Source organism: Etheostoma spectabile, chromosome 17 (genome assembly GCF_008692095.1).
Source record: "Etheostoma spectabile isolate EspeVRDwgs_2016 chromosome 17, UIUC_Espe_1.0, whole genome shotgun sequence".
In the NCBI taxonomy this organism is placed as follows: Eukaryota; Metazoa; Chordata; class Actinopteri; order Perciformes; family Percidae; genus Etheostoma; species Etheostoma spectabile.
Window position 1 is genome coordinate 24,523,369 of NC_045749.1, and position 21,868 is coordinate 24,545,236.

General features: G+C 43.5%; 1 protein-coding gene and 1 long non-coding RNA gene across 2 annotated transcripts in view; one reads left to right on the top strand and one right to left on the bottom strand.

Moving 5' to 3' along the window:
- Positions 1 to 21,868, top strand: part of birc6 (baculoviral IAP repeat containing 6) — a 109,575-nt gene that overhangs the window by 62,849 nt on the left and 24,858 nt on the right. The window contains 4 exon segments of the mRNA XM_032541923.1: positions 717 to 1,050; positions 2,459 to 2,676; positions 3,154 to 3,318; positions 3,919 to 4,090. Coding sequence (XP_032397814.1) covers positions 717 to 1,050; positions 2,459 to 2,676; positions 3,154 to 3,318; positions 3,919 to 4,090 — 889 coding nt within the window.
- On the bottom strand, positions 13,165 to 15,333 carry LOC116705677 (uncharacterized). The gene is made up of 2 exons (XR_004335988.1): positions 14,178 to 15,333; positions 13,165 to 13,388 (listed from the first exon to the last, which is right to left on the bottom strand). It is a non-coding gene; the product is annotated as an uncharacterized LOC116705677 (long non-coding RNA).

The window sequence follows — 21,868 nt, forward strand, 5'->3', positions numbered from 1 at the left end:
GGCATGCATGATCAAAGCACTACAGTACGGGGGTCAAATCGGGGTCAGACCTTCACCAAAGCACGTTCAACTAGAAACCCAGGAAAATAAAGTGCACTTCCATTTATTGGGCATTAAACTGTATGGATCTACGTTAGTTACAGTTTTAGACAGAAAAACAGTAACTAATGTAGTATATTTGTTTCATTCACACACGGTGGAATCACACATACACACCCTTTACACACAGAATATCCTTCTCATCAATAATTTGAATTATAGAAATATTTTTAATACTTATTTGGTTATTTTGTATCTTTTCTATTTGTTTTAGTAGTTTGGCTCTTCCAGTATGTTTAGATGCCATTGCTGGTGTTCTATTTGTTAAAATTAAGGATGTCACAGATATATTAACGAAGGACACGTTATTTGCAGTTGAGCTCACCAAATGTGCTCAAATTGAAAAAACATTCTGATTTGATAGTATGATATTATTTTGACTTATCTTTTTTTGGGATCTTTTTGGGGGATTTTTGGTTACACATGAAGTGGAACAGTTTTTGTATTTTACAGTTATAGTATTTAGAGAAGCCAGCCTCCTCTCCCTCAGACTTGAATCGGTCACATCATGAAACTGCAAAGTTCCTGCTTTGCTAAATTCACCTGTCAGCATTGTGTCGTATTCCCTGTAACCTTTGGCAAAGTTACCTCCTGTTGTCCTGCATGGCTGTTCACAGGTCAGCGCCCCAGTGGTGGCCTCGGCCACACAGGAGAAGCCCAAGGACAGCGACCAGTTTGAGTGGGTAACTATCGAGCAGTCGGGCGAGCTGGTGTACGAGGCGCCAGAATCCATCGCTGCCGAGCCTCCACCCATCAACAAGCAGCAGTCTCAGTCATCCTCGTCATCATCCTCCTCAGTGCAGACCATTTCCCCCATCCCGGCCCACTCGCTGGCAGCCTTCGGCCTGTTCCTGCGCCTGCCCGGCTATGCAGAGGTGCTGCTGAAGGAGAGGAAGCACGCCCAGTGTCTGCTGCGCCTGGTGCTGGGCGTCACAGATGATGGAGAGGGCAGTAAGTCACCCATTCAGCTCCTAATCCTCTGGTCTTTGTTTCTTGCCCCTACTGCTGCTCATAGTATCTAATCTAATGAGAGAGATGGTCTGAGAGGAATCTTTTTCTCGGAACATTTCTCGCTAGTACTGCAAATACATTGTTAGTGATTGATGTCGGAGTATTTTTCCATCTTGGTCACAGCACAGCAGGCCGCAGCTAGAGAGACACATAAGGAATACAGGGCCTGAAGTATTCCGGCACCGTGCCACAGGAAAAATAATTTAGTATAGTAACGCGGCTAAAAAAAAGTAGATCCAGCTTGAGTTGAGACACGGGTTAAAAACTAATGGTGCTGGGTATGAATAGAGGACAAGAGGAAAAGGGAGGAGACGGGAAGCACCCAGCTGCAGCGTCTGTTCAAGGAATATACTCACTGTACGGCAGCAGCGTTAAGGAAGTGATCGCTAGGCATTAGAGGCTAGGTATTAGAGGCTAGGCATTAGAGGCTAGGCATTAGAGGCTAGGCATTAGAGGCTAGGCATTAGAGGCTAGGTATTAGAGGCTAGGCATTAGAGGCTAGGTATTAGAGGCTAGGCATTAGAGGCTAGGCATTAGAGGCTAGGCATTAGAGGCTAGGCATTAGAGGCTAGGCATTAGAGGCTAGGCATTAGAGGCTAGGCATTAGAGGCTAGGCATTAGATGCTCGTCACAAAGCTTTGTTCTGTGCACTATTTTTTTCACTTTAAGTCCTGGGAACAACAATGGTCATTATTCACCTAACTGGTGTTTCCTTAACATTTAATAACTTGCTGTGTCAAGGTATGTGTCACTCATTACAAAGAAAGTAAAACGATTACATCGCAGAATTACATTGTCATCAGTTGATGAAATTTAATACACATTCCACGAAATGCTATACAACATGATTAATGTATTCATGGCCTGGAAATAGTTAGAAAAAAACAAAAATCAAAAAACAAAATTTCATCTCTTGTTAATAGATCAATTTTAATTTTTTTCTCCCACTTTTTTTGCTGAAAAGTGTCAGTTCTTCTCATACAGAATTGAAATTGTCAGTGTTAAATGTCTTGATTGGGCATTTCAACTTGGGTGCACTAACAGTAAATCCCTTCTAAACCAAACCAGAACAATATGCTCAAATGCCCTTTTCCACCAAGATTTGCGTGTCTAGGCAGGTTTTTGGAGCATTGGTAAACCTGCTAAAAATAGCTGACAGCCTCCTTTCCCATTGGCAGAAGACGAGCATGCCTGTCTTTTTTTTTTTTGGTGCGTCACAAATGCGCCGGGAAACGGATGTCGTTAACTCTTCCTACTAATGCTTTCCGATATATATACACACACACACACACAAAGGGAAAGGGTAATGAGTCTCCCAATTCAGTTGTCTGCTTCGACCTCCTCTTAGGTCATATCCTGCAGTCTCCATCAGCCAACGTGTTGCCCACGCTGCCGTTCCACGTGCTGCGGGCGTTGTTCAGCAGCACTCCTTTGACCACTGATGACGGCGTTCTGCTACGGCGCATGGCTCTGGAGATTGGGGCCATCCACCTCATCCTGGCCTGTCTGTCGGCTCTCAGCCACCACGCCCCCCGCAACCCCAACGCCAGCACCAGTGTGTCTGAGGTAAGGCTCACACACACACACACACACACACACACACCCTCCCCCACCCTGTCCCCCCGTGTGTGGATTTATGGCATTGTCAAAGCTGAGGACGTTGATCATGGGGCAGATGACTTGAATGGGAGCCAAAGACTTGTTGCTGTGGTGGTGGCTGTCCTTGAGACCCCACATCCATGTGCTTCAAATGGTGCACATTTACTAATGAATGTTATTCAGGAACAGAGAACAGTACCTACTGTATCTTTTTATTCTCTCCAATAGTTGCCATTGTGCAGTGTTAAATTTCACGTACCGGTCAAATGCAGCCTTTGTGTTAATCCACAGCCACCACACAGCCAATACACTGGCAGCCACTTTTCTTGAAAACATAGAGTATAAATAAAAAAATAAAGTATAAATGAAGTGGTCAGATATCCCGAACCTGGACCTTTCCTTCTAACCCTGTACATCATCTCATGTCTATCTCTGTGTTGACAGCCGCAGATGTCCAGTTGTCACGGTGGGGGGACCAGTGAGGAGCAGCAGCTGTACTGGGCTAAAGGAACTGGTTTTGGGACTGGATCCACCGCCTCAGGCTGGGACGTGGAGCAGGCCCTCACCAAACAACGGCTAGAAGAGGAGCATGTCACCTGTCTACTGCAGGCAGGTCTACCCATCAGTGTCCTATCGTTTTTAAATCTAGATTTGTAGAAATATGGTGACCCTTTAGCTTTACTTAAGCTTTATCTTAAGCTTCTTACTTGGAAATTATCCCAACAACACATTGTGTTGTATAACAAACAACATTATCGTGTCTATATTCCCCTGGTTATCTTGCTGAGCTGCTGAATTGCCTTTCGGGGCTTTGTGGCCCTGAAATCTGCCTCTCTGGCAGTGCTTACTACCTGGCTTTGAGCATGTTGCGGTTGATTATTTTCCAAAGAGTTTGGATCCCTATGGCATGCCACAACTTGGACCAAGCCTTTGATATGGGTACTGCTAAATTTGCCTTCTGAACAAAATTACCTCAAATGTCTCCATTAGGATAAAGGTAAATTTGTCTTGAACAGAGAGTTTATATTTGGTCCATAGCCAAGTGTACAATGGTGACATAGCATGGTCAAGACAGAGACTGTCCCAATTTGGTCCTGCTCCAGAGCAAGTCATGTAAAATCTGGACTTACATATGTCAGTTTAAACAAGGTGGACCAGTTTTATTGGTAATTGGTCTTACAGGATGTCTACATTGTTTTGGATCACTAGGTCTTGGCAAGTTACATCAACCCAGCAGGCTCCAGCAGCCCCCACAGTGCTGATGGCTCTTCAGCAGACAGCACAGCCCAGAACAGCTCAGCGCTGCCAGCTGTACTGCAGGAGCTGTTGAGTCAGTCCTGCCTCATCCCTGCCATGTCGTCCTACCTACGCAACGACTCAGGTAGGCTCCCTCTTTTTACAAATGAAGATTAAGACACATCTCTAGCAAGACTGAGAACACCCCATTATACATTGGGTTCCACTGGTTGGCTAATCAGAAATGCTTTAAACCTCTATGTAATTCAATAGAATAGATTGGTCACAGAGCACGTATTTAGGTCATTTATGGGTGGCTCTCAAAATCTGATCAAGCAACGGTCAAGTGCTCATTACAGCCCTGTGACTGTCATTTTTGGGTGTAATGTTCTGTTGTTATTGGTGGGAGTTAGCTGTTTGACAGGTGTCCCCCCTGTCAAACAGAGCAAAAGCATTGTCATGAAATCGGGCAATGGCAAAACAAGAAAAAAGTGAATTGTCACTAGAGAAAAAGATGTTCTTTGCATCATGGCAGAAAATGGTTTAAGGAAAAGGTGCTTGTGAAAACATAAAGTGTCACTGGTATTCAAAAGACTTCCATTCCCCACCATACTTTATTTTTAGTATTACTATGTTACTTCAACCAATATATGAGAAACCAGGGTGTGGACCAAAGGAGCTGTCTAAGATGGTTGTGGAGGTTCTTCATTAAGTCATCTTAATAAAGATGGCAGCAGCATGCACACACCTGATTTTTCTTTGTTCCATTACTCTCCTCATCACATTGAATGATTAGACCCACTGATATTCATCTGTTGGTGAAATTGTCTGACTTTTCTTGTATGTGAATTTCTGCTCATGACATGAAGCGCTGCCAGCTGGTTTCCTTTGATGCTGAGATAGTGGATTTGGATGACTCCGGTCTTTGATCTGAATGATAACTGCATAGCCTCTCTAGTTCTGAATTATAGGGGAAGCTGTGTGTGTACGTATGAATGTTCCTGGGTGCTTTTAAGCATGTGTGTGCTGGGGCGGAGCCAGATGTTAGAAACATTCGGGGCTCAGCCCAAACCTATGAGAGCCCCAAGGACACATCCACAGTCAGCCCCCAGCCAGCTAGCAGCCATCCACTATCAATACAGCCCCGGGGACGCATCCACAATCAGCCCCCAGCCAGCTAGCAGCCATCCACTATCATTACACCCCCGGGGACGCATCCGCAGTCAGCCCCCAGCCAGCTAGCAGGTACCCGAATCAGAACAGCGGCCATTTGTAATGTTACACCTCTGTTAGTGTAACCGGAGCCCTCCCTATTGCTTTTAGCTGTCTCTACAGTTAGTTAAATTTAGCAGACAAAACAGAAATAACCAAAAGGACTAATAGTAATTTAAAGATGTGGTAGTACCGGATCTGAACGAGAAGGATAACTCTGGGAGTTGGAGGGGGGTGTCGAGTTTCTGCTTCTCACTCCGCGACACAGGTTTGTGATTATGTTTTGTTTTTCCATATTGTTACAGCCCTTATTGCAATGTATCGCAGAATCTAAATAATATGGTATCATGATGATGTGTGATAGGGCTGCACAATTAATCAAATTTTAATCATGATCACGGTTTTGGGTCCCCACGATCAAATTTGTGTGATCGAGCAATTATTATTATTTATTTTTTTGTAATGCGTAATTCCCTGGAATGCTCAGTTTTTTTTTTTTTTTTTTTTTGCAAAGCCAATCTACGGTTCCATAAACCACTTTCTGATCATGAGCCAGTCAGAGTTGTTCCCTTCACCGCGCAGCTTAGTAGTGTCTGTTAGCTCACAGGGCTCTAGGGTGCTAGTTAGTGTCTGTTAGCTCACAGGACTCTAGGGTGCTAGTTAGTGTCTATTAGCTCACAGGGCTCTAGGGTGCTAGTTAGTGTCTGTTAGCTCACAGGGCTCCAGGGTGCTAGTTAGTGTCTGTTAGCTCACAGGGCTGTAGGGTGCTAGTTAGTGTCTGTTAGCTCACAGGACTCTAGGGTGCTAGTTAGTGTCTGTTAGCTCACAGGGCTGTAGAGTGCTAGTTAGTGTCTGTTAGCTCACAGGACTCTAGGGTGCTAGTTAGTGTTTGATAACTCACAGGACTCTAGGGTGCTAGTTAGTGTCTATTAGCTTACAGGGCTGTAGGGTGCTAGTTAGTGTCTGTTAGATCACAGGGCTCCAGGGTGCTAGTTAGTGTCTGTTAGCTCACAGGGCTGTAGGGTGCTAGTTAGTGTTTGTTAGCTCACAGGGCTCTAGGGTGCTAGTTAGTGTTTGTTAGCTTACAGGGCTGTAGGGTGCTAGTTAGTGTCTTTTAGCTCACAGGGCTCCAGGGTGCTAGTTCGTGTCTGATGGCTCACAGGGCTGTAGGGTGCTAGTTATTGTTTGTTAGCTCACAGGGCTCTAGGGTGCTAGTTAGTGTCTGTTAGCTCACAGGGCTCTAGGGTGCTAGTTAGTGTCTGTTAGCTCACAGGGCTCTAGGGTGCTAGTTAGTGTCTGTTAGCTCACAGGGCTCTAGGGTGCTAGTTAGTGTCTGTTAGCTCACAGGGCTCTAGGGTGCGAGTAATATTTTTCCTCTAGGTCGCACCGGTGCACCTAATGTCCTCGCATCCGCTTCCTCTCCACAAACGAAGCAATGTTGTTTATATGGATATGGTTTAATTTTTCGTTACGTGACCCATTTCTTCTGTAAAGGCGTGCGCCCCCATTCACTCACATACGGCTCCCAGCAACACGAAGAGACACAGTGGCGCCGGTCCACACTTCTGACATTTGTCCCCAGTTTTAATTGTTATTAACACAGCTGTATATTGTTAAGCATGAGAGGCAAACCGGTATTTGTACCAGTGTTTCCATGGTAACTCTGCTACAGTGGCCGCCACGGTGAAAAACACAGAAGAAGTTATTGAATGAAACTAACTTCAGTTGGTAGAGTAACAGTGTGAAACGGAGCTGCTGGACCTGGGCCAGAGATGTGACCCATGGCCAGAATATCATGGTTCATAAAAATGCAGCGCAGTGACGATACAGACGTTTCATACACACCATGTGGGTAACTTAGCTGACCCCCATTCGACCCGTGCTGGACCCATTCATAATGAGTCAGCCGTTACTCTGAGTAGCATAGACTGTATGTCCACTGCACCCCCCTCCCTCCCTAGCTCTTTTAATCTGTTATTGTTGAAAACAAGTGAAGGAGCTTTCTCAGAGATACTTTTTTTAAATAATATATCCTAGTCTATTTATTTCAGATTTAATTTTTTTGATTTACATGTGTTGCAGCTGTATGTATGTACAGCTTAAGACAGAAGAATGTAGCATAATATGGATGTGAAAGCAGTTGTAAATAGCCTATGTGAGTATAAAATTTGTTTTGGTTAAAATCAACAAAAGATTGTGATATAATAATCGTGATCTCAATATTGATCAAAATAATCGTGATTATCATTTTGGCCATAATCGTGCAGCCCTAATATATGATGTTTCCCACCCCTGTAAACTAGCTACAGCTGTAATGATCCAGGGGTGAAATTCTAATGCAGTCATTATCCAGAGAACTATTCCCAGCAGTTGACATCTGCAGATCGTGGCATCAGTGTGTCTACCTTCCTATTACCACTGTAGCCCAGAGCCAGCAGCTTAATGGGTGACACCTCTCTCTGCCTAATGCTCTTGGAGTATCTCTCTGTGTGCATGCTGGTGTATGCTAATGTGCCCCTAGTCCCATAATTAAATAACGGCTGATAAAAAGCATTGTGAGTGTTATAATTGGTCCTCATTATCTGGTAAATGCCTCCGACACACAGTTATATGTATGTGAGTGCAGTATGAAGTTAATAGCCCCTTGTTTGATTATGTATCACCACATGGTCTGTTAGACTAGCCTTACTGATGACTCATTTTTATTTTACAAAAGCTATGCGTTTACCACTCAATTCAATAACAAATGCCATAATACAGTGCTAACTAGCCCGTTGGATGTAGCTCATTAGAGTCATGGTGCATCCAGTGGAAGGAAGTGTGGGGGCATCGGACCACCTTATGTATGAGAGCCAGTTGCCCAGAAGCTCTGAGCTGTCAATAAATGTCACCTGACCTTATAGCCCGGCTGCTTCTCCAAATTGCTTGTAGTGAGTGAAAGAAGAAGATCTTGTGTTTATTCAAGTGTGTGTACATGTTATCGTCTGTAGTGGTTGCAGTATGTATGCCTGGTCAGAAAAAGACTGGCGCCATGTTGTTGCCTTTGCTTTTGAGCACACACATCACCATCTCTGGTTACTTTGTTCTAAATTTGATGTAAGATTTCCACTAGAGCCTGACCCTTTAATAATCAGCAGCAATTATCTGCAGATATTAGCTTATCACAGATATATCCTGTTTGCATAATATGGCAAATGTGTAAAAACAAATGCAAAAGTGTGAAACGTATGTTAAGAAACCCACTCACCACTAATCATTAATAACCACACCTATGGGATCCATACCAAATATATGTTTGTAATTTGTGTTCATGTAAAAAAAAAAAAAAAAAAAAGTATATTGGGCAATATACAGTACCAGTCAATTATTTGGACATGCCATCTCATTCACCTGAATGGGAACTTTCTGTTCTGCTGTACATGCAGATGAGTGGCGCCAGTACCCAGAGAACTGCCATATCAATATATTTAAACCAAGCATCATTAGCCATATTTCAGTGTCCAGTAAAGCACCAGGGTTGTCAAAGACGCTCCCTTCCCTCTTCATTCTGTGTCTTATACCTTAACGTTGCCTCCTTCAAATCTGTGGAGGTTAGGAGGCTCCTGAGCTCCCTTAGGAACCGGAATCCCTGAATAAACCCTGCTCTTCTTTACTCAACCATATACCCTGCTAACTCCACTAAGACCACATACATACAGACTGCTGGAAGTCTTCATGCTCACGTACCTGTACGTAGACTAATTTAAATGGAAATATTCAGCTCAGTGTCCACTGTGATCCCAGTGACTTACTAACCCAACTCTTCTACCCTTTTTGTTTTTGCCAAAATAAACAATGTATTCTTGGTTTAAAAAATCAAGGCTTTCATTTTTGTTGTTGTCAGAGGACACTTCTCAGCATGATGTAGTAGTATCAGAAAAGGTGCAATGAAATGCTTTCTGTAGGGGCGCAACAGATCGTCAAAAATTCAAAACGGGTTTGAATGAAAACTATGGAATTTAAACAAAACAGTGATTAGAAAAATGGTACCTGTAGCTGATGACGGTAGCCCATTTGATGACATTCTCAAGTCCGGCTCTCCTAATGCTTATGGTTTGGGCTTTCTAAATAGAAGTGTACATTTGTGGAAGTCGGTTTATATCAATCAGGTGAGCTAAAAAGTTGAAATTGTTCCATTACTCCTGACACCTCTCAAGCACCCCACAGAGCTGGGAAAAGCTCTTTGTACACAAATACCCGACCCAGAGACCCCATTTAGGCTACATCAGGACTAAAAAAAGATTCATTTGTTTTAACCAAAACATAAAAGTGTAGATGTAGCCTTAAACACAAGAGAACCAAGGGACGTAACAATTAACAGTTGTGGGCTGTAGTTAACACTGGCGTAGGTGTGGGGGATCAAACACTTGGACTCTCTAGATGGGATTAAATTCACTGCAACACCATCATCACCCCACCTACCTTAGAGAATGCATCCGTTCCAACTGGAGCCTCATTTCTCCTAACTGCCACCAACACTTTTTCTTTGCCCTTTAGTCTTACCTTGCCTACCAGCACGCGGGCCTTTATTTCTAGCTGCTGTTCCCCCATCAGCGTAGCTCCACATTAATCACCTGTGCCTTGGCTAAGCCTTTTGGGATACATTACAGTTTCCCACCGTTGCTTGGCACTCCATCACAGGAAGCTAAGCCGTTAGTGAGAGCTAATACCTTTGAATGTCACCACAATACTAATTTATCTTAATTGAAGAATGAATTTCTTGCATGTTTTGTTTGACACAAATTGGTTTCTAGATCTGATGTGAGGATTTTTTTTAATGTTTGTGTTATATTTAGCATTACATCCCTTTTAGTTCTACACCTTGATTGCTCTTTTTACTCGCCCATGACAGACCAGATTCAAAGTAAATCTCAGCTGCAGCAGGCAACACCACTTAGGTAATGGCTATTTTGGTCCATCAGTCATGTTGAGTGGACGTGTGCATGATGTTGGAGGGTAATCTGAACATGACTGGCCTGTTGGAGGGTGCTTGGTAATGATTCATCACTCCAGAAGTGATAGAGGCCATGGGGAACAGAAGGCGATCCGTGCACTGCTGGACAGCCGTCCTTGTGTTTACGGAGCTCCCCTGCTGTTGAATCAGGGTGTCTGTGTGAACAGTGGGGTGTCATTAGTAAAGGCTTTGGAGTATTTGTTCAACTTTTCATTTACAATTTCAGAGATTACCTAGCCTGGTAAGAAGAGAATGGTTTTGACAGAAGTGCTTTACCTAAGCGCACGGCGTGACATGCATTTAGGGCGTGTCCAAATCCACCCTCATATTTTATATGTAATCTTGTGTGTGTGTCCGTGTGTGTGTGTGTGTGTCCGTGTGTGTGTGTGTGTGTGTCCGTGTGTGTGACCAATATAGTGTGCGTCCCCGTGTGTGTGACCAGCATAGTGTGCGTCCCCGTGTGTGTGACCAGCATAGTGTGTGTCCCCGTGTGTGTGACCAGCATAGTGTGTGTCCCCGTGTGTGCGCACGCTGTGCACATTTTACTAAATCTCTGTTATAATAACAATGAAATGCTGCGATATTGACTTTAGAGGTTTTTGTTGGTCAATGGTGCGATCACTTCCCACTGCCTCAAGATAGCAATACGCCCAGAATGCACCTGAACACACCTCCCTGTAAGACCAGCATGCCCAGAATGCACCTGAACACACCTTCCTGTAAGACCGGCACACCCATGGGCGCACAGATGGGCGCAGGTGCATTTGCTATTTAAACGACGGACAGAAACTTAACAACTGCGTCGGTCTTAAACTAGCAGAGACGCTTGCGTTGGGCTTTGCCCTGCCGTGTGTTGGGTGCAAAATAGGGCCCTTGGTGTGCTTCTTCTCCCTGTCTGTGGCTTTCAGTTGGAATGTAGCATGCATCAGCCAGCAGGGGCAAACTTTTTTATGCTATTACTAAAGATGCCTTTTGATTCCCAATCGGCTTCTAAGAAGCCTGACCATTCATTCAAGCAGGACTCTACTGCTGCGAATGTAGTTAAATACCCCCTGTGATGATCCTCCCTCTTTCTCACTTCTCCTTTCCCACTCACTCTTTGGGCTCTCACAGATAAGGCTCAAGGCTATCCTTGTTGATATGCTTTGATGTTTATTGTTTAAATATCCCCTATTGCACAATACATCTAGACTTTATTCAAGAGTGTATATATATAAAAAAAACCTTTTTGATACATGAAAAGGATTGGTGACACTACCCAGTAATAAACATGAACAAATCAATCTTGAGAATCTTCCAACTTTTTTTGCCACTGGTTAGATGGTAGTGCATGGCCGGTTAATTGATCGGATTAATGTCATTTTGACATGATCTGCATCGTGTTCACAAGGCAGACACATCTGCAAGCAGCGTTGTCAGTGTGGCTGCTGCAGAACAAAGTCAGCGCTCCCCCTGGTGTCAGTCTCTCCATTCTATGGGCAGACTTCAGCGTCAGGGTAGCCTTCAACCAGCTAAACCAACTTACAGTTTCAAAATGGTTGTCAGTTTTCAGAACTATGCTGCGACTTACTCTACAACTAAACAGATACAATGCCAACAATAACTGTTCAATAAATATTAATTTAAGTTAAACAACGTTGTGTCTCGTTTGTTGTTATTATTAAATAGTTTTATTTTATCAGATGCAAAGAAACATCAACATGATATCAGCATTAAAGCGCCCATATAATGCTCATTTTCAGGTTCATAATTGAATTTTAAGGTTGTACAAGAATAGGTTTCCATGGTTTAATTTTCAAAAAACACCATATTTTTGTTGTACTGCTCATTGCTGCAGAGCCTGTTTTCACCCTGTGTGTTTAGGTCTCTGTTTTAGCTCCAGAGTGAGACATCTCACTTGATTTAGCTCCAGAGTGAGACATCTGCCTTCTATCCTATCTTTGTTGGGAGCTGCACATGCTCAGTAGCTCGGTAAGATCCATCAGCTAGATAACTCTTTCTCCAGCTTTGGTCAGTCCAAGGCAGGATTAGCTGAGATCCTTTTTCTAGACGAGGGACACTTGTGGAACACCTGCACAACAGGGACAGGAAGTAGTTCTTTTGGAGATTATGGCCAACTAGTAGCTGTTGGAGCAGTGTTTTGCCAGTAAGAACAAGCTAGCATGCTAGCGCTAGCATGCTACGGTTAACCACCTGGTCTCGGCTAGTGACATAGAAAGCCGTGCAGATGTTGAACAGCTCACCTGGAGACTGAAGACAGAGGACATACAGAAAGCGGATCTCGCTCAAAATACCATGGATGGGTTTTTCCAATTTTTAAATGCGTGTAGAAGCACCAGAGACACACAATAATACCACAAATCCCAGAAAAGGGGATTTATTTCATGATGTGGGCACTTTAACTATCGGCCGTTCACCGCCCTGCTCTCTAAATATTGGCGTTAGCCATTGAAAAACCCATGTCGGTTGACCACTATTGGATATGGTGGCCAATAGTGTCTTCAGAGAAGCTTCCCAGCATTGCTCTCTCTCTCTGCTTTTAATCATGTTGCATAAAAATATTTCAATGCCATTAGCAATTACAGTCCCACTCACTTCAAAATTAAGAAAAACTAAATGGAAAAGCCTCAGTGTTGTCCACAAGACTGTCTTGTTTGGCTAATCTTTCCAGTGAGTTCAGCTGTCCAAGAAACTGAGATCAAGTGGAAGTTTGTATTTCCTATCAGGCCACATGGGGGTCAGTCCTGGCTGGGTGTCTGCTGGTGTCCATCTGGCTCTGCTCATCCTGGTCCCGGCATATCCCTGTTTCTGCCATGTTTCCCAGCCCTTTGTTATCTCCCCGGCTCATGGCTGTGAACTGGCAGTATGGTTTCTTTGTCTTCAGCCTTATCCAGTCTGTCCAGTTTCCTCCTCCTGTCTCTGGGGAAGATATTCATGTCACTACTGTACCCAACACGTGTCACTTTCTAATTGACCTGTCCTTCCAGACTGCTCACTTCCTCCTTTCAGTCTTCTCTGATGGCGGTACTTTATCCTATGCTTTGGCACTTCACAGTGTGGTGTAGATGTAAACAAAAACAATTACAAAGAGGTTAAGGAATGTGCCAATGATGCCTAACATGGCCAAGATGGACTCCTCCTGCTCCTCCTTGACCTCCAGTGCCTGCACATCCTCAAGGGTGATGACTGTGGTGCCCATGATCCCGATGCTCACCTAACCTGGCAGGAGGACACTTATCTGGAATAAAATCAAATTATGGAGACCAATGTCAGAAGTTGTTACACATGCATAGAAAGCAACAAGAGTTCTAATTCAGGTCCGAATTAGCACACTGCTTCCAAGGCTTACCATTGCGTCTTTTGTCCCCCTGCTAATCTATCAGTTTTTGCACAAATCACAGTCCAAAACAGCTCTGGGTAAGGGCAGCCCCGCCAACGTAATCCTCCCACCAGAAGGAAATCAATCATTAATCAAACCAAACAATGGCCATGCAAAGCGGAGAGGAGATTAGTCTGTGAACACCAGTGTTTATGAGCTGTCATAGCTTAAAGCCAAGCTGCTTGACAACAGCGATCTGGTAGTCAGCTCTTACTCAGCCTCATCCTGGGATTATCTGCAATCAAGCTGTTAGATTACCCCCAGTAACGCTCTGTGGCGCTCACCCGTGTCAAAATAAGCATGATTTATTGCTGCCATTTAGAGCCCCCTTACACCCTCACCTCTTTTCACATGCTGTTAATGATTAACCACCCCCCACCCCAGGTCCTTGTAAGTAGTTATTATAAGCACAATTCCCACCTTCCCTATGCACGAGTCTTAGAAGGTAAGGAGCAGGAGATGGTGTTGTCTCCAAGAGAAGCGTGTGAGCAAAAAGGTAAACAGGGTCTTTCTTGGCTCAGGCTCATATGGGAATGGAATACAATCACACTCATCCCCTTGAACTCTCATGTCAACTTTCAGTATAAATGTCACTAAATTCACTGGAATTCAAGACATAAACAACGGTCAAAAGAAAAAGTGGCTTACCCTAAAGCGTCTTATGTGGAAGACACCATAATCCAGCATGCTGTTGGGATCTTCAGTGGAAAACCATGGCTTTAAAGGCATGCTCCATGTGGAGAGAGGGCGAAGGGGGAGAGACTGGCTATGTAGCCTCAGTCCCAGTGCCTGCGAGCGACAGACAAAGTGACGGAGAGAGGAATAGGAGGTAGCAGTGCCACGGTGACTTTGCCGTGCTCAGCAGCGCTTCCAGTGAAAACCTTCTTGTGTCACTCCTCCAGTCACTAGCGCCACCTCCCAGGTTTAGCAACCCACCCCCCCAACTTCCCTTTTGATTAAGTTCCCCCTCACAAGTCTTTGCAGTCTGTTCAGTGGCTTTGCATTTCTGCTGCTAAAGCACAAGCAGCCCCTTTTGAGGGGCGAGGAGATACCCTCGCCCCATTTGCCCCCTCCAGCCTCCCTACCGTTCCTCCCATCCTTTCTTTCTACTTTTTCTCTTGAGTTCCCTGTCACTCCTTTTCCGAAACTCCTCCACACAACGCCTCTGCCTCCCTCCCCAGCGTATCAGTAAATCTACACACCCCCACGTTCTGTAGTGTCCCTTCCGCTTGCCTCCTACTCTTCTGGGGAACAGTGCAATTAGTGCCTTTCAAAAAAGCCTTTGCCCATCATTGAAGCCCCCATGCCAACACTGTGCATGATTATGTCTGTAGGATTAGTTGATAGTGTCTCGGTGACACCCAGCCTCCGCTGATCTAGGTCAGAATGGGCACGTCCCTGAGTTAGTCGAGTCTGGCATTTGATATTCCAGAAGAGGAGGAAAAGCTGTAAAATCCCATGGAGCAGACGTCTGTAGAGAGGCAACGGCAGCAGCAGACTGTCGCCATGGCAAAATGGATCTACATCTACTGCCAGTGACAGCAGTGTTACGGTAGGTCTCCAACACCAGTTAGTCTCCGTGGGAGGAATGTGCATTGCATAACCAAGCAGAATGATGGCGAGGGAGGGAGGACGGATTCTGATGGCTGTGGCAATGAAGGAGAATGAAAGGGGAGGGAGGTAGAGGGGAGGAGGAGGAGGGAGGGGTAAACGACATTGCTCATGCTTACTGTCGTCTTCTCTCCTCTGCTGTGGGGGCTGGCGGAGCACACACCCGTGCAGCTATCCCCTAAAAAACACAAAAAGAAAAAAGGAGGTGAATCAGCCCCACCGTGCCACTCTGCTCTCAGATCAGTCGAGCCCATCCTCAGCTGCTGTTATTCTGTCAGACCTGGGGAGAGGGGAGGAGTGCAGGAGGAGGAGGGGGGGAACCATAGGCTGCTGGGAAATAAAGTGGTCGAGGTTGGGTGGAAGACAAAGAGAGGCAGTGGGAAGATGTGGGGGTCTGTGCGTGCAGACACCATGCCTGCTGAGCTGTCTTTGCTCTTCTTCTGAGAAATCTCCGTCAGCATCCAGTTTACTTTTGGTTAGTTTCTGCCAGCTCCATGCTGAATTGTTGTGTATGTCAACAGGCCTCTGATCCGATCTGATCAGCCCATTTCTCCCAGCATTATGACTCACTCATGTCTCTCTCCTAATTAAAAAAAATAGGAAAACCCAACCTTTAAGGACACCAATTTTCTTTGTAAATGAATGTCTTGTAAATAAATAAATGTTCTTCCTTAAAATACAGGGGGAATAAGTATACACCCCCCTAAAATCAGGGCCAAAAGTTCTAATGTCACTTAGTTCGGCTAACTAAGTGACATGTTCTGTCTATTTGTCTACATAAATCTTAAAAATACAACTGCCAACTGGTGGCACCGGGTGCATATTGACTGTTTTGTCTGTGTGGAAAAAATGCAAGCCAGTGTTACAAATGAAAAGAATATAATTTAACCATCAGTTGGCTACAGACAAGACTAACTGATGGTTAAATTATATTCTTTTCATTTGTAACACTGGCTTGCATTTTTTCCTGGCTCAAGGGGTTCTTAATGGGGGCTGGTCTCTGAGACATGTTCTCATGTCTCAGCATATAGTTTGTAAGTGTTTGTAATCTTGAAATAAAACATTTGGTCTCAAACAAAAGAAAGGGGCTGGTGTGTCACTGATTTAGCCATAGTGTTATTTAGAGCCATGGTGGATGTTAACAGTGCTTGTTTATGGGAGTTTACGCCTGCATAGATCATAGATGAGGTTTCAGCCATGAACGGATCAGAAATGTATAGGATAACCTCTAGATGATACCATTAGTTAAACATGTATTGGCATCATCTTTGATTCCAGTACTGGATATCAGATTGTTGCATCCCTTGTCTGTCCATCTGAATTGGCCAGCTCAACATCCTCCACCCTGCCTCCATCCCACTCACCAGGCACACCAGTGGTTTATCGTTTCACTATTATCTTGACCTCAGGGGTAATAGAGCGCTGGAGCAGAATTGGCGGTCGGTAAAACAATGATTCTACAATAATGATCTTTCCTCCAGGCTCCCATCGTCACAACCCCATCACATCTTCACTACCTGCTAGGTCTGGATGCTGGCCAGGTGAAGAAGGGATGAGCCTTCAGCAGCTGAATGTTTGACAGATACATAGGCCACTGGCTACATTTACACCTAAGCCTTGCTATTGGTCAAATGTAGACTGAACGGGACATTACACTGCTTACCTGTGTATCTGTGGGATCACACACACACACGGTTGCTTATGTATATAAATAATGTTTTTTTTAAATTAATTTTAAGATGACAATATCACGGCAACAACAATTATTTTGTTAGAGTATTTCTTTTGTAATGCCTCACCTTTTTCATTAACACTTTTATCGTAAGGGTCCAGCAAGCAAAGTGCTCTCAAGCTGTTGGCCTCTGCGACTCTTATTGGCCAGTCAGTAGGATACCAACCCCTCCAATAAGGTTTGGTAATAATTAAAAACTACTAATGACAGAAGTCACATGTTTCAAATAGACAAAAGACAGGGCTGGGTAATATATCAATATCCTATTGATATATGAAGCCAGATATCGTCTTTAGATATTGTAATGTTACACGTGTTGTCTTTTCCTGGTTTCACAGGCTACATTACAATAAAGTGATGTTTTTCTGAATTTGTCAGACAGTTCTTGCTGTTATTATACTCACGGTACTGATGATGATTCGTCAAAAATGTCATTGTGTAAATATTTTGTGAAAGCACAAATGGTCAACCATACAATATCTCTATCAAGGTATTTTTGTTTTTCTCTGTCGCCCAGCTCTGCTTGAGCAGCTTGGTTTAAAAAGGGATTTTCCTTCTGTCCTTTGAAATGGCTCAGAGCTTCAGGCCACTTTTTACTAGCTGTGCCACATAGTCCAGCCTTGATGCACATTATCTCCAGTGTTCGCTGAGGCAGACTGTGTTGGCGGGGACATGTCACTGTCCTCCTATTTCACTTACCCTCTGCTCTGTTCCGCCGGCCAAGAGGGGTCAGGAAGACCTGACACTGGAGCCGCGAGCTTGAGTCGGTGTTGGCCACCCACTCGGTGTGAGTTGCATGTTCAACTCTGTCTTCCCTTTGGGAACAGACACCCATCCCTTGTAGCAGCAACCGGCCCACGCACCCCTCTCCTGTTCACCCATGAGCTGAGACTCAGTGGGAAGCGTTGAATGTTTTCTATCATTGGTTTTGTTGCCCATTACAGTAAACAAGTCAGCATGTGGGTTTTTATGAAGACCAATGACTGACATATCCTATTGTCTCAGTGAGTTTCTTATGCCCCCCCCCACTAGACGGACACTGATATCAAAAAATGGTTGTGATTGTCTTTCAAATATGGATATAGATTCTTGTTTTCACATCACAAGTTTCCTCACTTCTTAGCCCTGCTGTGGCACTATATTTAGTAATTAATAGTGGTGTCTATTTCTAAACCAGTTCCCTTTCTCCACCCCCTGTAAAATACCAAACGTCAGTCTGTCAGCTGTAATTACAGGCTCTTTACATCTTCACAATGACCTGTGGAGCACAATAGGCTCTAAATTGGATGAAACGTAAGACTGGAGTCCTGCCTGGATGACATGGTTTGGGTGTTAATTACGTTTCTCTGTTTGGCGTATGATGGCAGTGCAGGATCTTCTGTGGTTGATTATCAGTGCTATTCCCAGGTTTGAACTACTATGATAGATGTACTTGTACCGGTGAGCATGAAGTCTAAAAGGATCAAAACTACATGTATGTCTTATTATTAATAGTTATTAAACAGTACACAGGGAAGACAGACATAAGCCATGGATCACCTTAAAACCTTCAGTGTTGTGGGTACAAGATTTGCTCTAAATGTCACTGAGCCACCAGGACGTTTATGCATGGATGGCAGGTGTTTTGCTGAGGACCCAATGAGTTAAATATACTGTAGTGCAATTTCAAAGCTTTCTCAAATGCTGTGGCCAGGGCTTATCTGCTGAACACTTGGTGCTAGTCATACCACATTTGGTGTCTGAGTAGACTTGACAAATGTGGTGCTATTTGGCCAATAGGTGGGGCTGTAGCAGCATCATCTACAATTAAGAAAGGAAGGCCAGTCTGTGTGTATTCAGGTATAACTGTCCTTCGCATATCTCAAGAAATGCTCATCCAATCAACTTCCCTCTTGGCAGGTGTATTGCTGAGGACTGAGTCCTGTGTCAAGTCAATCTCATGAACGATTCGTTCCGTTTTTTGGACACTTTGAGCACCACAAGCAGAATGCCATCTAGTTCCATTATATTGGAGAGAAGACGTGATTGTCCGTTTAGCATGACTTGCTAGTTTCCTTCATTTTGCATTAACAAAAAAACAAACAGTTGTTGCCTATTTATGAAGGCAATGGGGCATGCAATAGATTAGAGTAACAGTACATTTAACCAACACCCCTTGCTGTATTACAAGGCTCAGCCTGTAGTACTTTACACTGGGAATTCACAATGTTTTAAGTTTTACACAGGTCATAAATATTCACAGATTGAATATTTAATTTTTTTACAGAGCAGTTAACAATAAGAAGTTGCTGCACTAGTATCAGTCGGGCTCTTACTTTTACTACAGAAAAACAAGATAAGCAACCCATACTGCTGAAGAGGGTACTTAATTAAATTCTGTCTACATAATAACAGATTACAACTGAAATTGTAATTTTATTACGCCTGATGTCAAGCCTCAGTACAGCGCCAACAGTCAGCTGTCAGCCATACAGAAGGCTAAGAGGAAAGGACATGCTTTAGACACTCTTATCCCCCTGGATGCCCAACAGGTACACTCATTCTACCATATAACATTCATATTTCCAGCCATCCAGAATGGTAAGGCGTTCACATCCAACTTTGATTCAGTTGGTGTGTCAGTGACCTCAGTACTTTGTAAGTTACTCAGGGTTATTGTGTGGACTTACAGAGGCAGTAGATGCTGCCTTCGTTATATACAGTGGTTGTGTGTATTTCTGGAAGATTCACAACCTGATTTCAAGTGCAACTTTCTCACGTTATTTTGGGGAAGCAATTGATTGGACACTGTGTAAAGCTGCAGAGGCAAACAGAGAGACATTAAATGCAACAGTTATGCTTTTATCTCAAGCAGCCTTTATACCATATACCAAATCGCTCACGCATCTGCAGGTACAGCACTTCTCTTTAAGATCTAGGGGCCCCCATTAACTATTAGTCAGCTGGAGCATCCAACATGGCTACTTGCAGCTCCCATCTCTGTACGGCCCCCCGAAGGCCCTAAATCCCAGAGTGTGGAGGCTTGCTGGTGACAGTGCTGCGATGACTGCAGGTCAGCACCACCAAGCTGGTCATAGCTGAGATGGATGTCCAGCCTCTGGGGCTGCCGCCTGGCCTGGGGCTCACAGCTTTTTCTCCTTAAGATTTGCTCTGTAACACTGTTCAGGCTTCCAATTGGTGGTAAAGTTCCTTGAATTTTATGGAAATTTGAGTATATTTAGGGGCAGGACAGGGAAAGCCAGTGAAAATGTTGTTGTTTTGTGGTTTTATACCAGGGAGTTGTTGAAATCTCATGATTATCACACCAAGTGTAGTTGTGAACCATACCCAATTATTTGTAACATAAGGTAAAAAGAAAATAACATTAATTGATGGAAGTATGTTGCCATAGTTTTGGTATATCAAAAACAATATATGTGTTATCTCAGAAGCTTTGTGACCAGTTCATTGTTTTACCAGGCTGAAAGTAAGAGTGAAGGAAACCACTTGGTACATGGTTAGGTGTTCTGAAAACCATTTGATCATTTCAATCTGACTAATTAAGAAATAAACCAAGGATTGCGTTTTTGTTTTTTGAATTTTAACTTTAAATAATATAACATATGAGTAATAGGACATTTGAGTGCATGCTTCCCTTTATCAACTTGTACTGTAAGTGTCTTTACTCCTACCCATGGCTAATGTGATCCATGGCCTGCCAGCCTTCAGCCATGCGTGTGTCATCATTTAATAGTGCAAAGCCCCGCGCTTGTGTTTCTGTTGAATTTGAATGAGAACTCTAAATACATTTCATAATAAATAAATGTCATAGAAATCCAACTAGTTGTTAAGATATTTCAGTCAAAAGTGAAAGCAAACACTTATGGAACAGCCAAATCTCATTGTTTTTATTTATCTTGATTTTTTTATATTTTACTGTTTACATTTAGCTTTTTAATATTTTATTTATATTGTCACTCTGAAGAGCTGCTAAACAGTTTTTTGTCTTAAAACAACAATAAAGATCTATTCTAATACATGAGTAACAACTATGAGGTGATAATTTAAAAAAAAAGAAGCAAATTCTATACTTAATTTTCATGTCCAAGCTTGTGTACAATAAAATTTGCTGTGCCGTACCTGAATATTAAAGTACTTAAAGTAATAAAACACTTCTTTATACATTGGATAGTTTTTTTGTATCATTCCACCTTTCCGTTCTTCTTACATTTCACTACAGCAGAGGTTTTCCAACGTCTAAAAAAAAAATTGAAAAAAAGGGTTAGAGAAAAAAAGGGAGAATAAAGACTCTAATGCATTCTAATGTCCCCGGAACTTAACGTCCTTTTCTATCTAGATTTGTTTATTACCCCCTTTTTTTTTTTTTAAAGGCCTGTATCTAAAAAAGTGTTTTTTGATGCTTCCCCTTCCTTTTTTATTGTTTTCCATTAAAGTCTGCTTGACATTTATTACCCTCAGTGAAGGGAAAAACACATCTGACATTGACACAGAGCAAGAGGAGGAATTCTGATGAGTTGCGCACAAATGCTCCGAGTAATTGCATAGATGGAACTAGAAGGGATTGGGATTCCATGCTAGGTGTCACCCAGAGACACGGCTTAAAGCCTTGGGGGGGCAGTGCTGTGCAGATGCTGGGATAGGACAGTAGGGAGCTGGGAATTCAATATAAATGTAAAACAGTCCGGGAGCCACAAACAAGAGCTGTTTATTTAGAGGGTGACACTTCAAGGCACATGGACACACACACACACACACACACACACACACACACACAACACACACACACACACACACACACACACACACACACACACACACACACACACACACACACACACACACACACACAACACACACACACACAGCAGACAGCCCCTCTCAGAAAATGATCCAGCTTACACGGTCAGCCAATTGATCCTTACTTCACTGTCTCAACAGACCCTTATTATTAGTATTTGATTGGCTTCTGGTCAAGTGCTGCTGGATGCCAACTGAC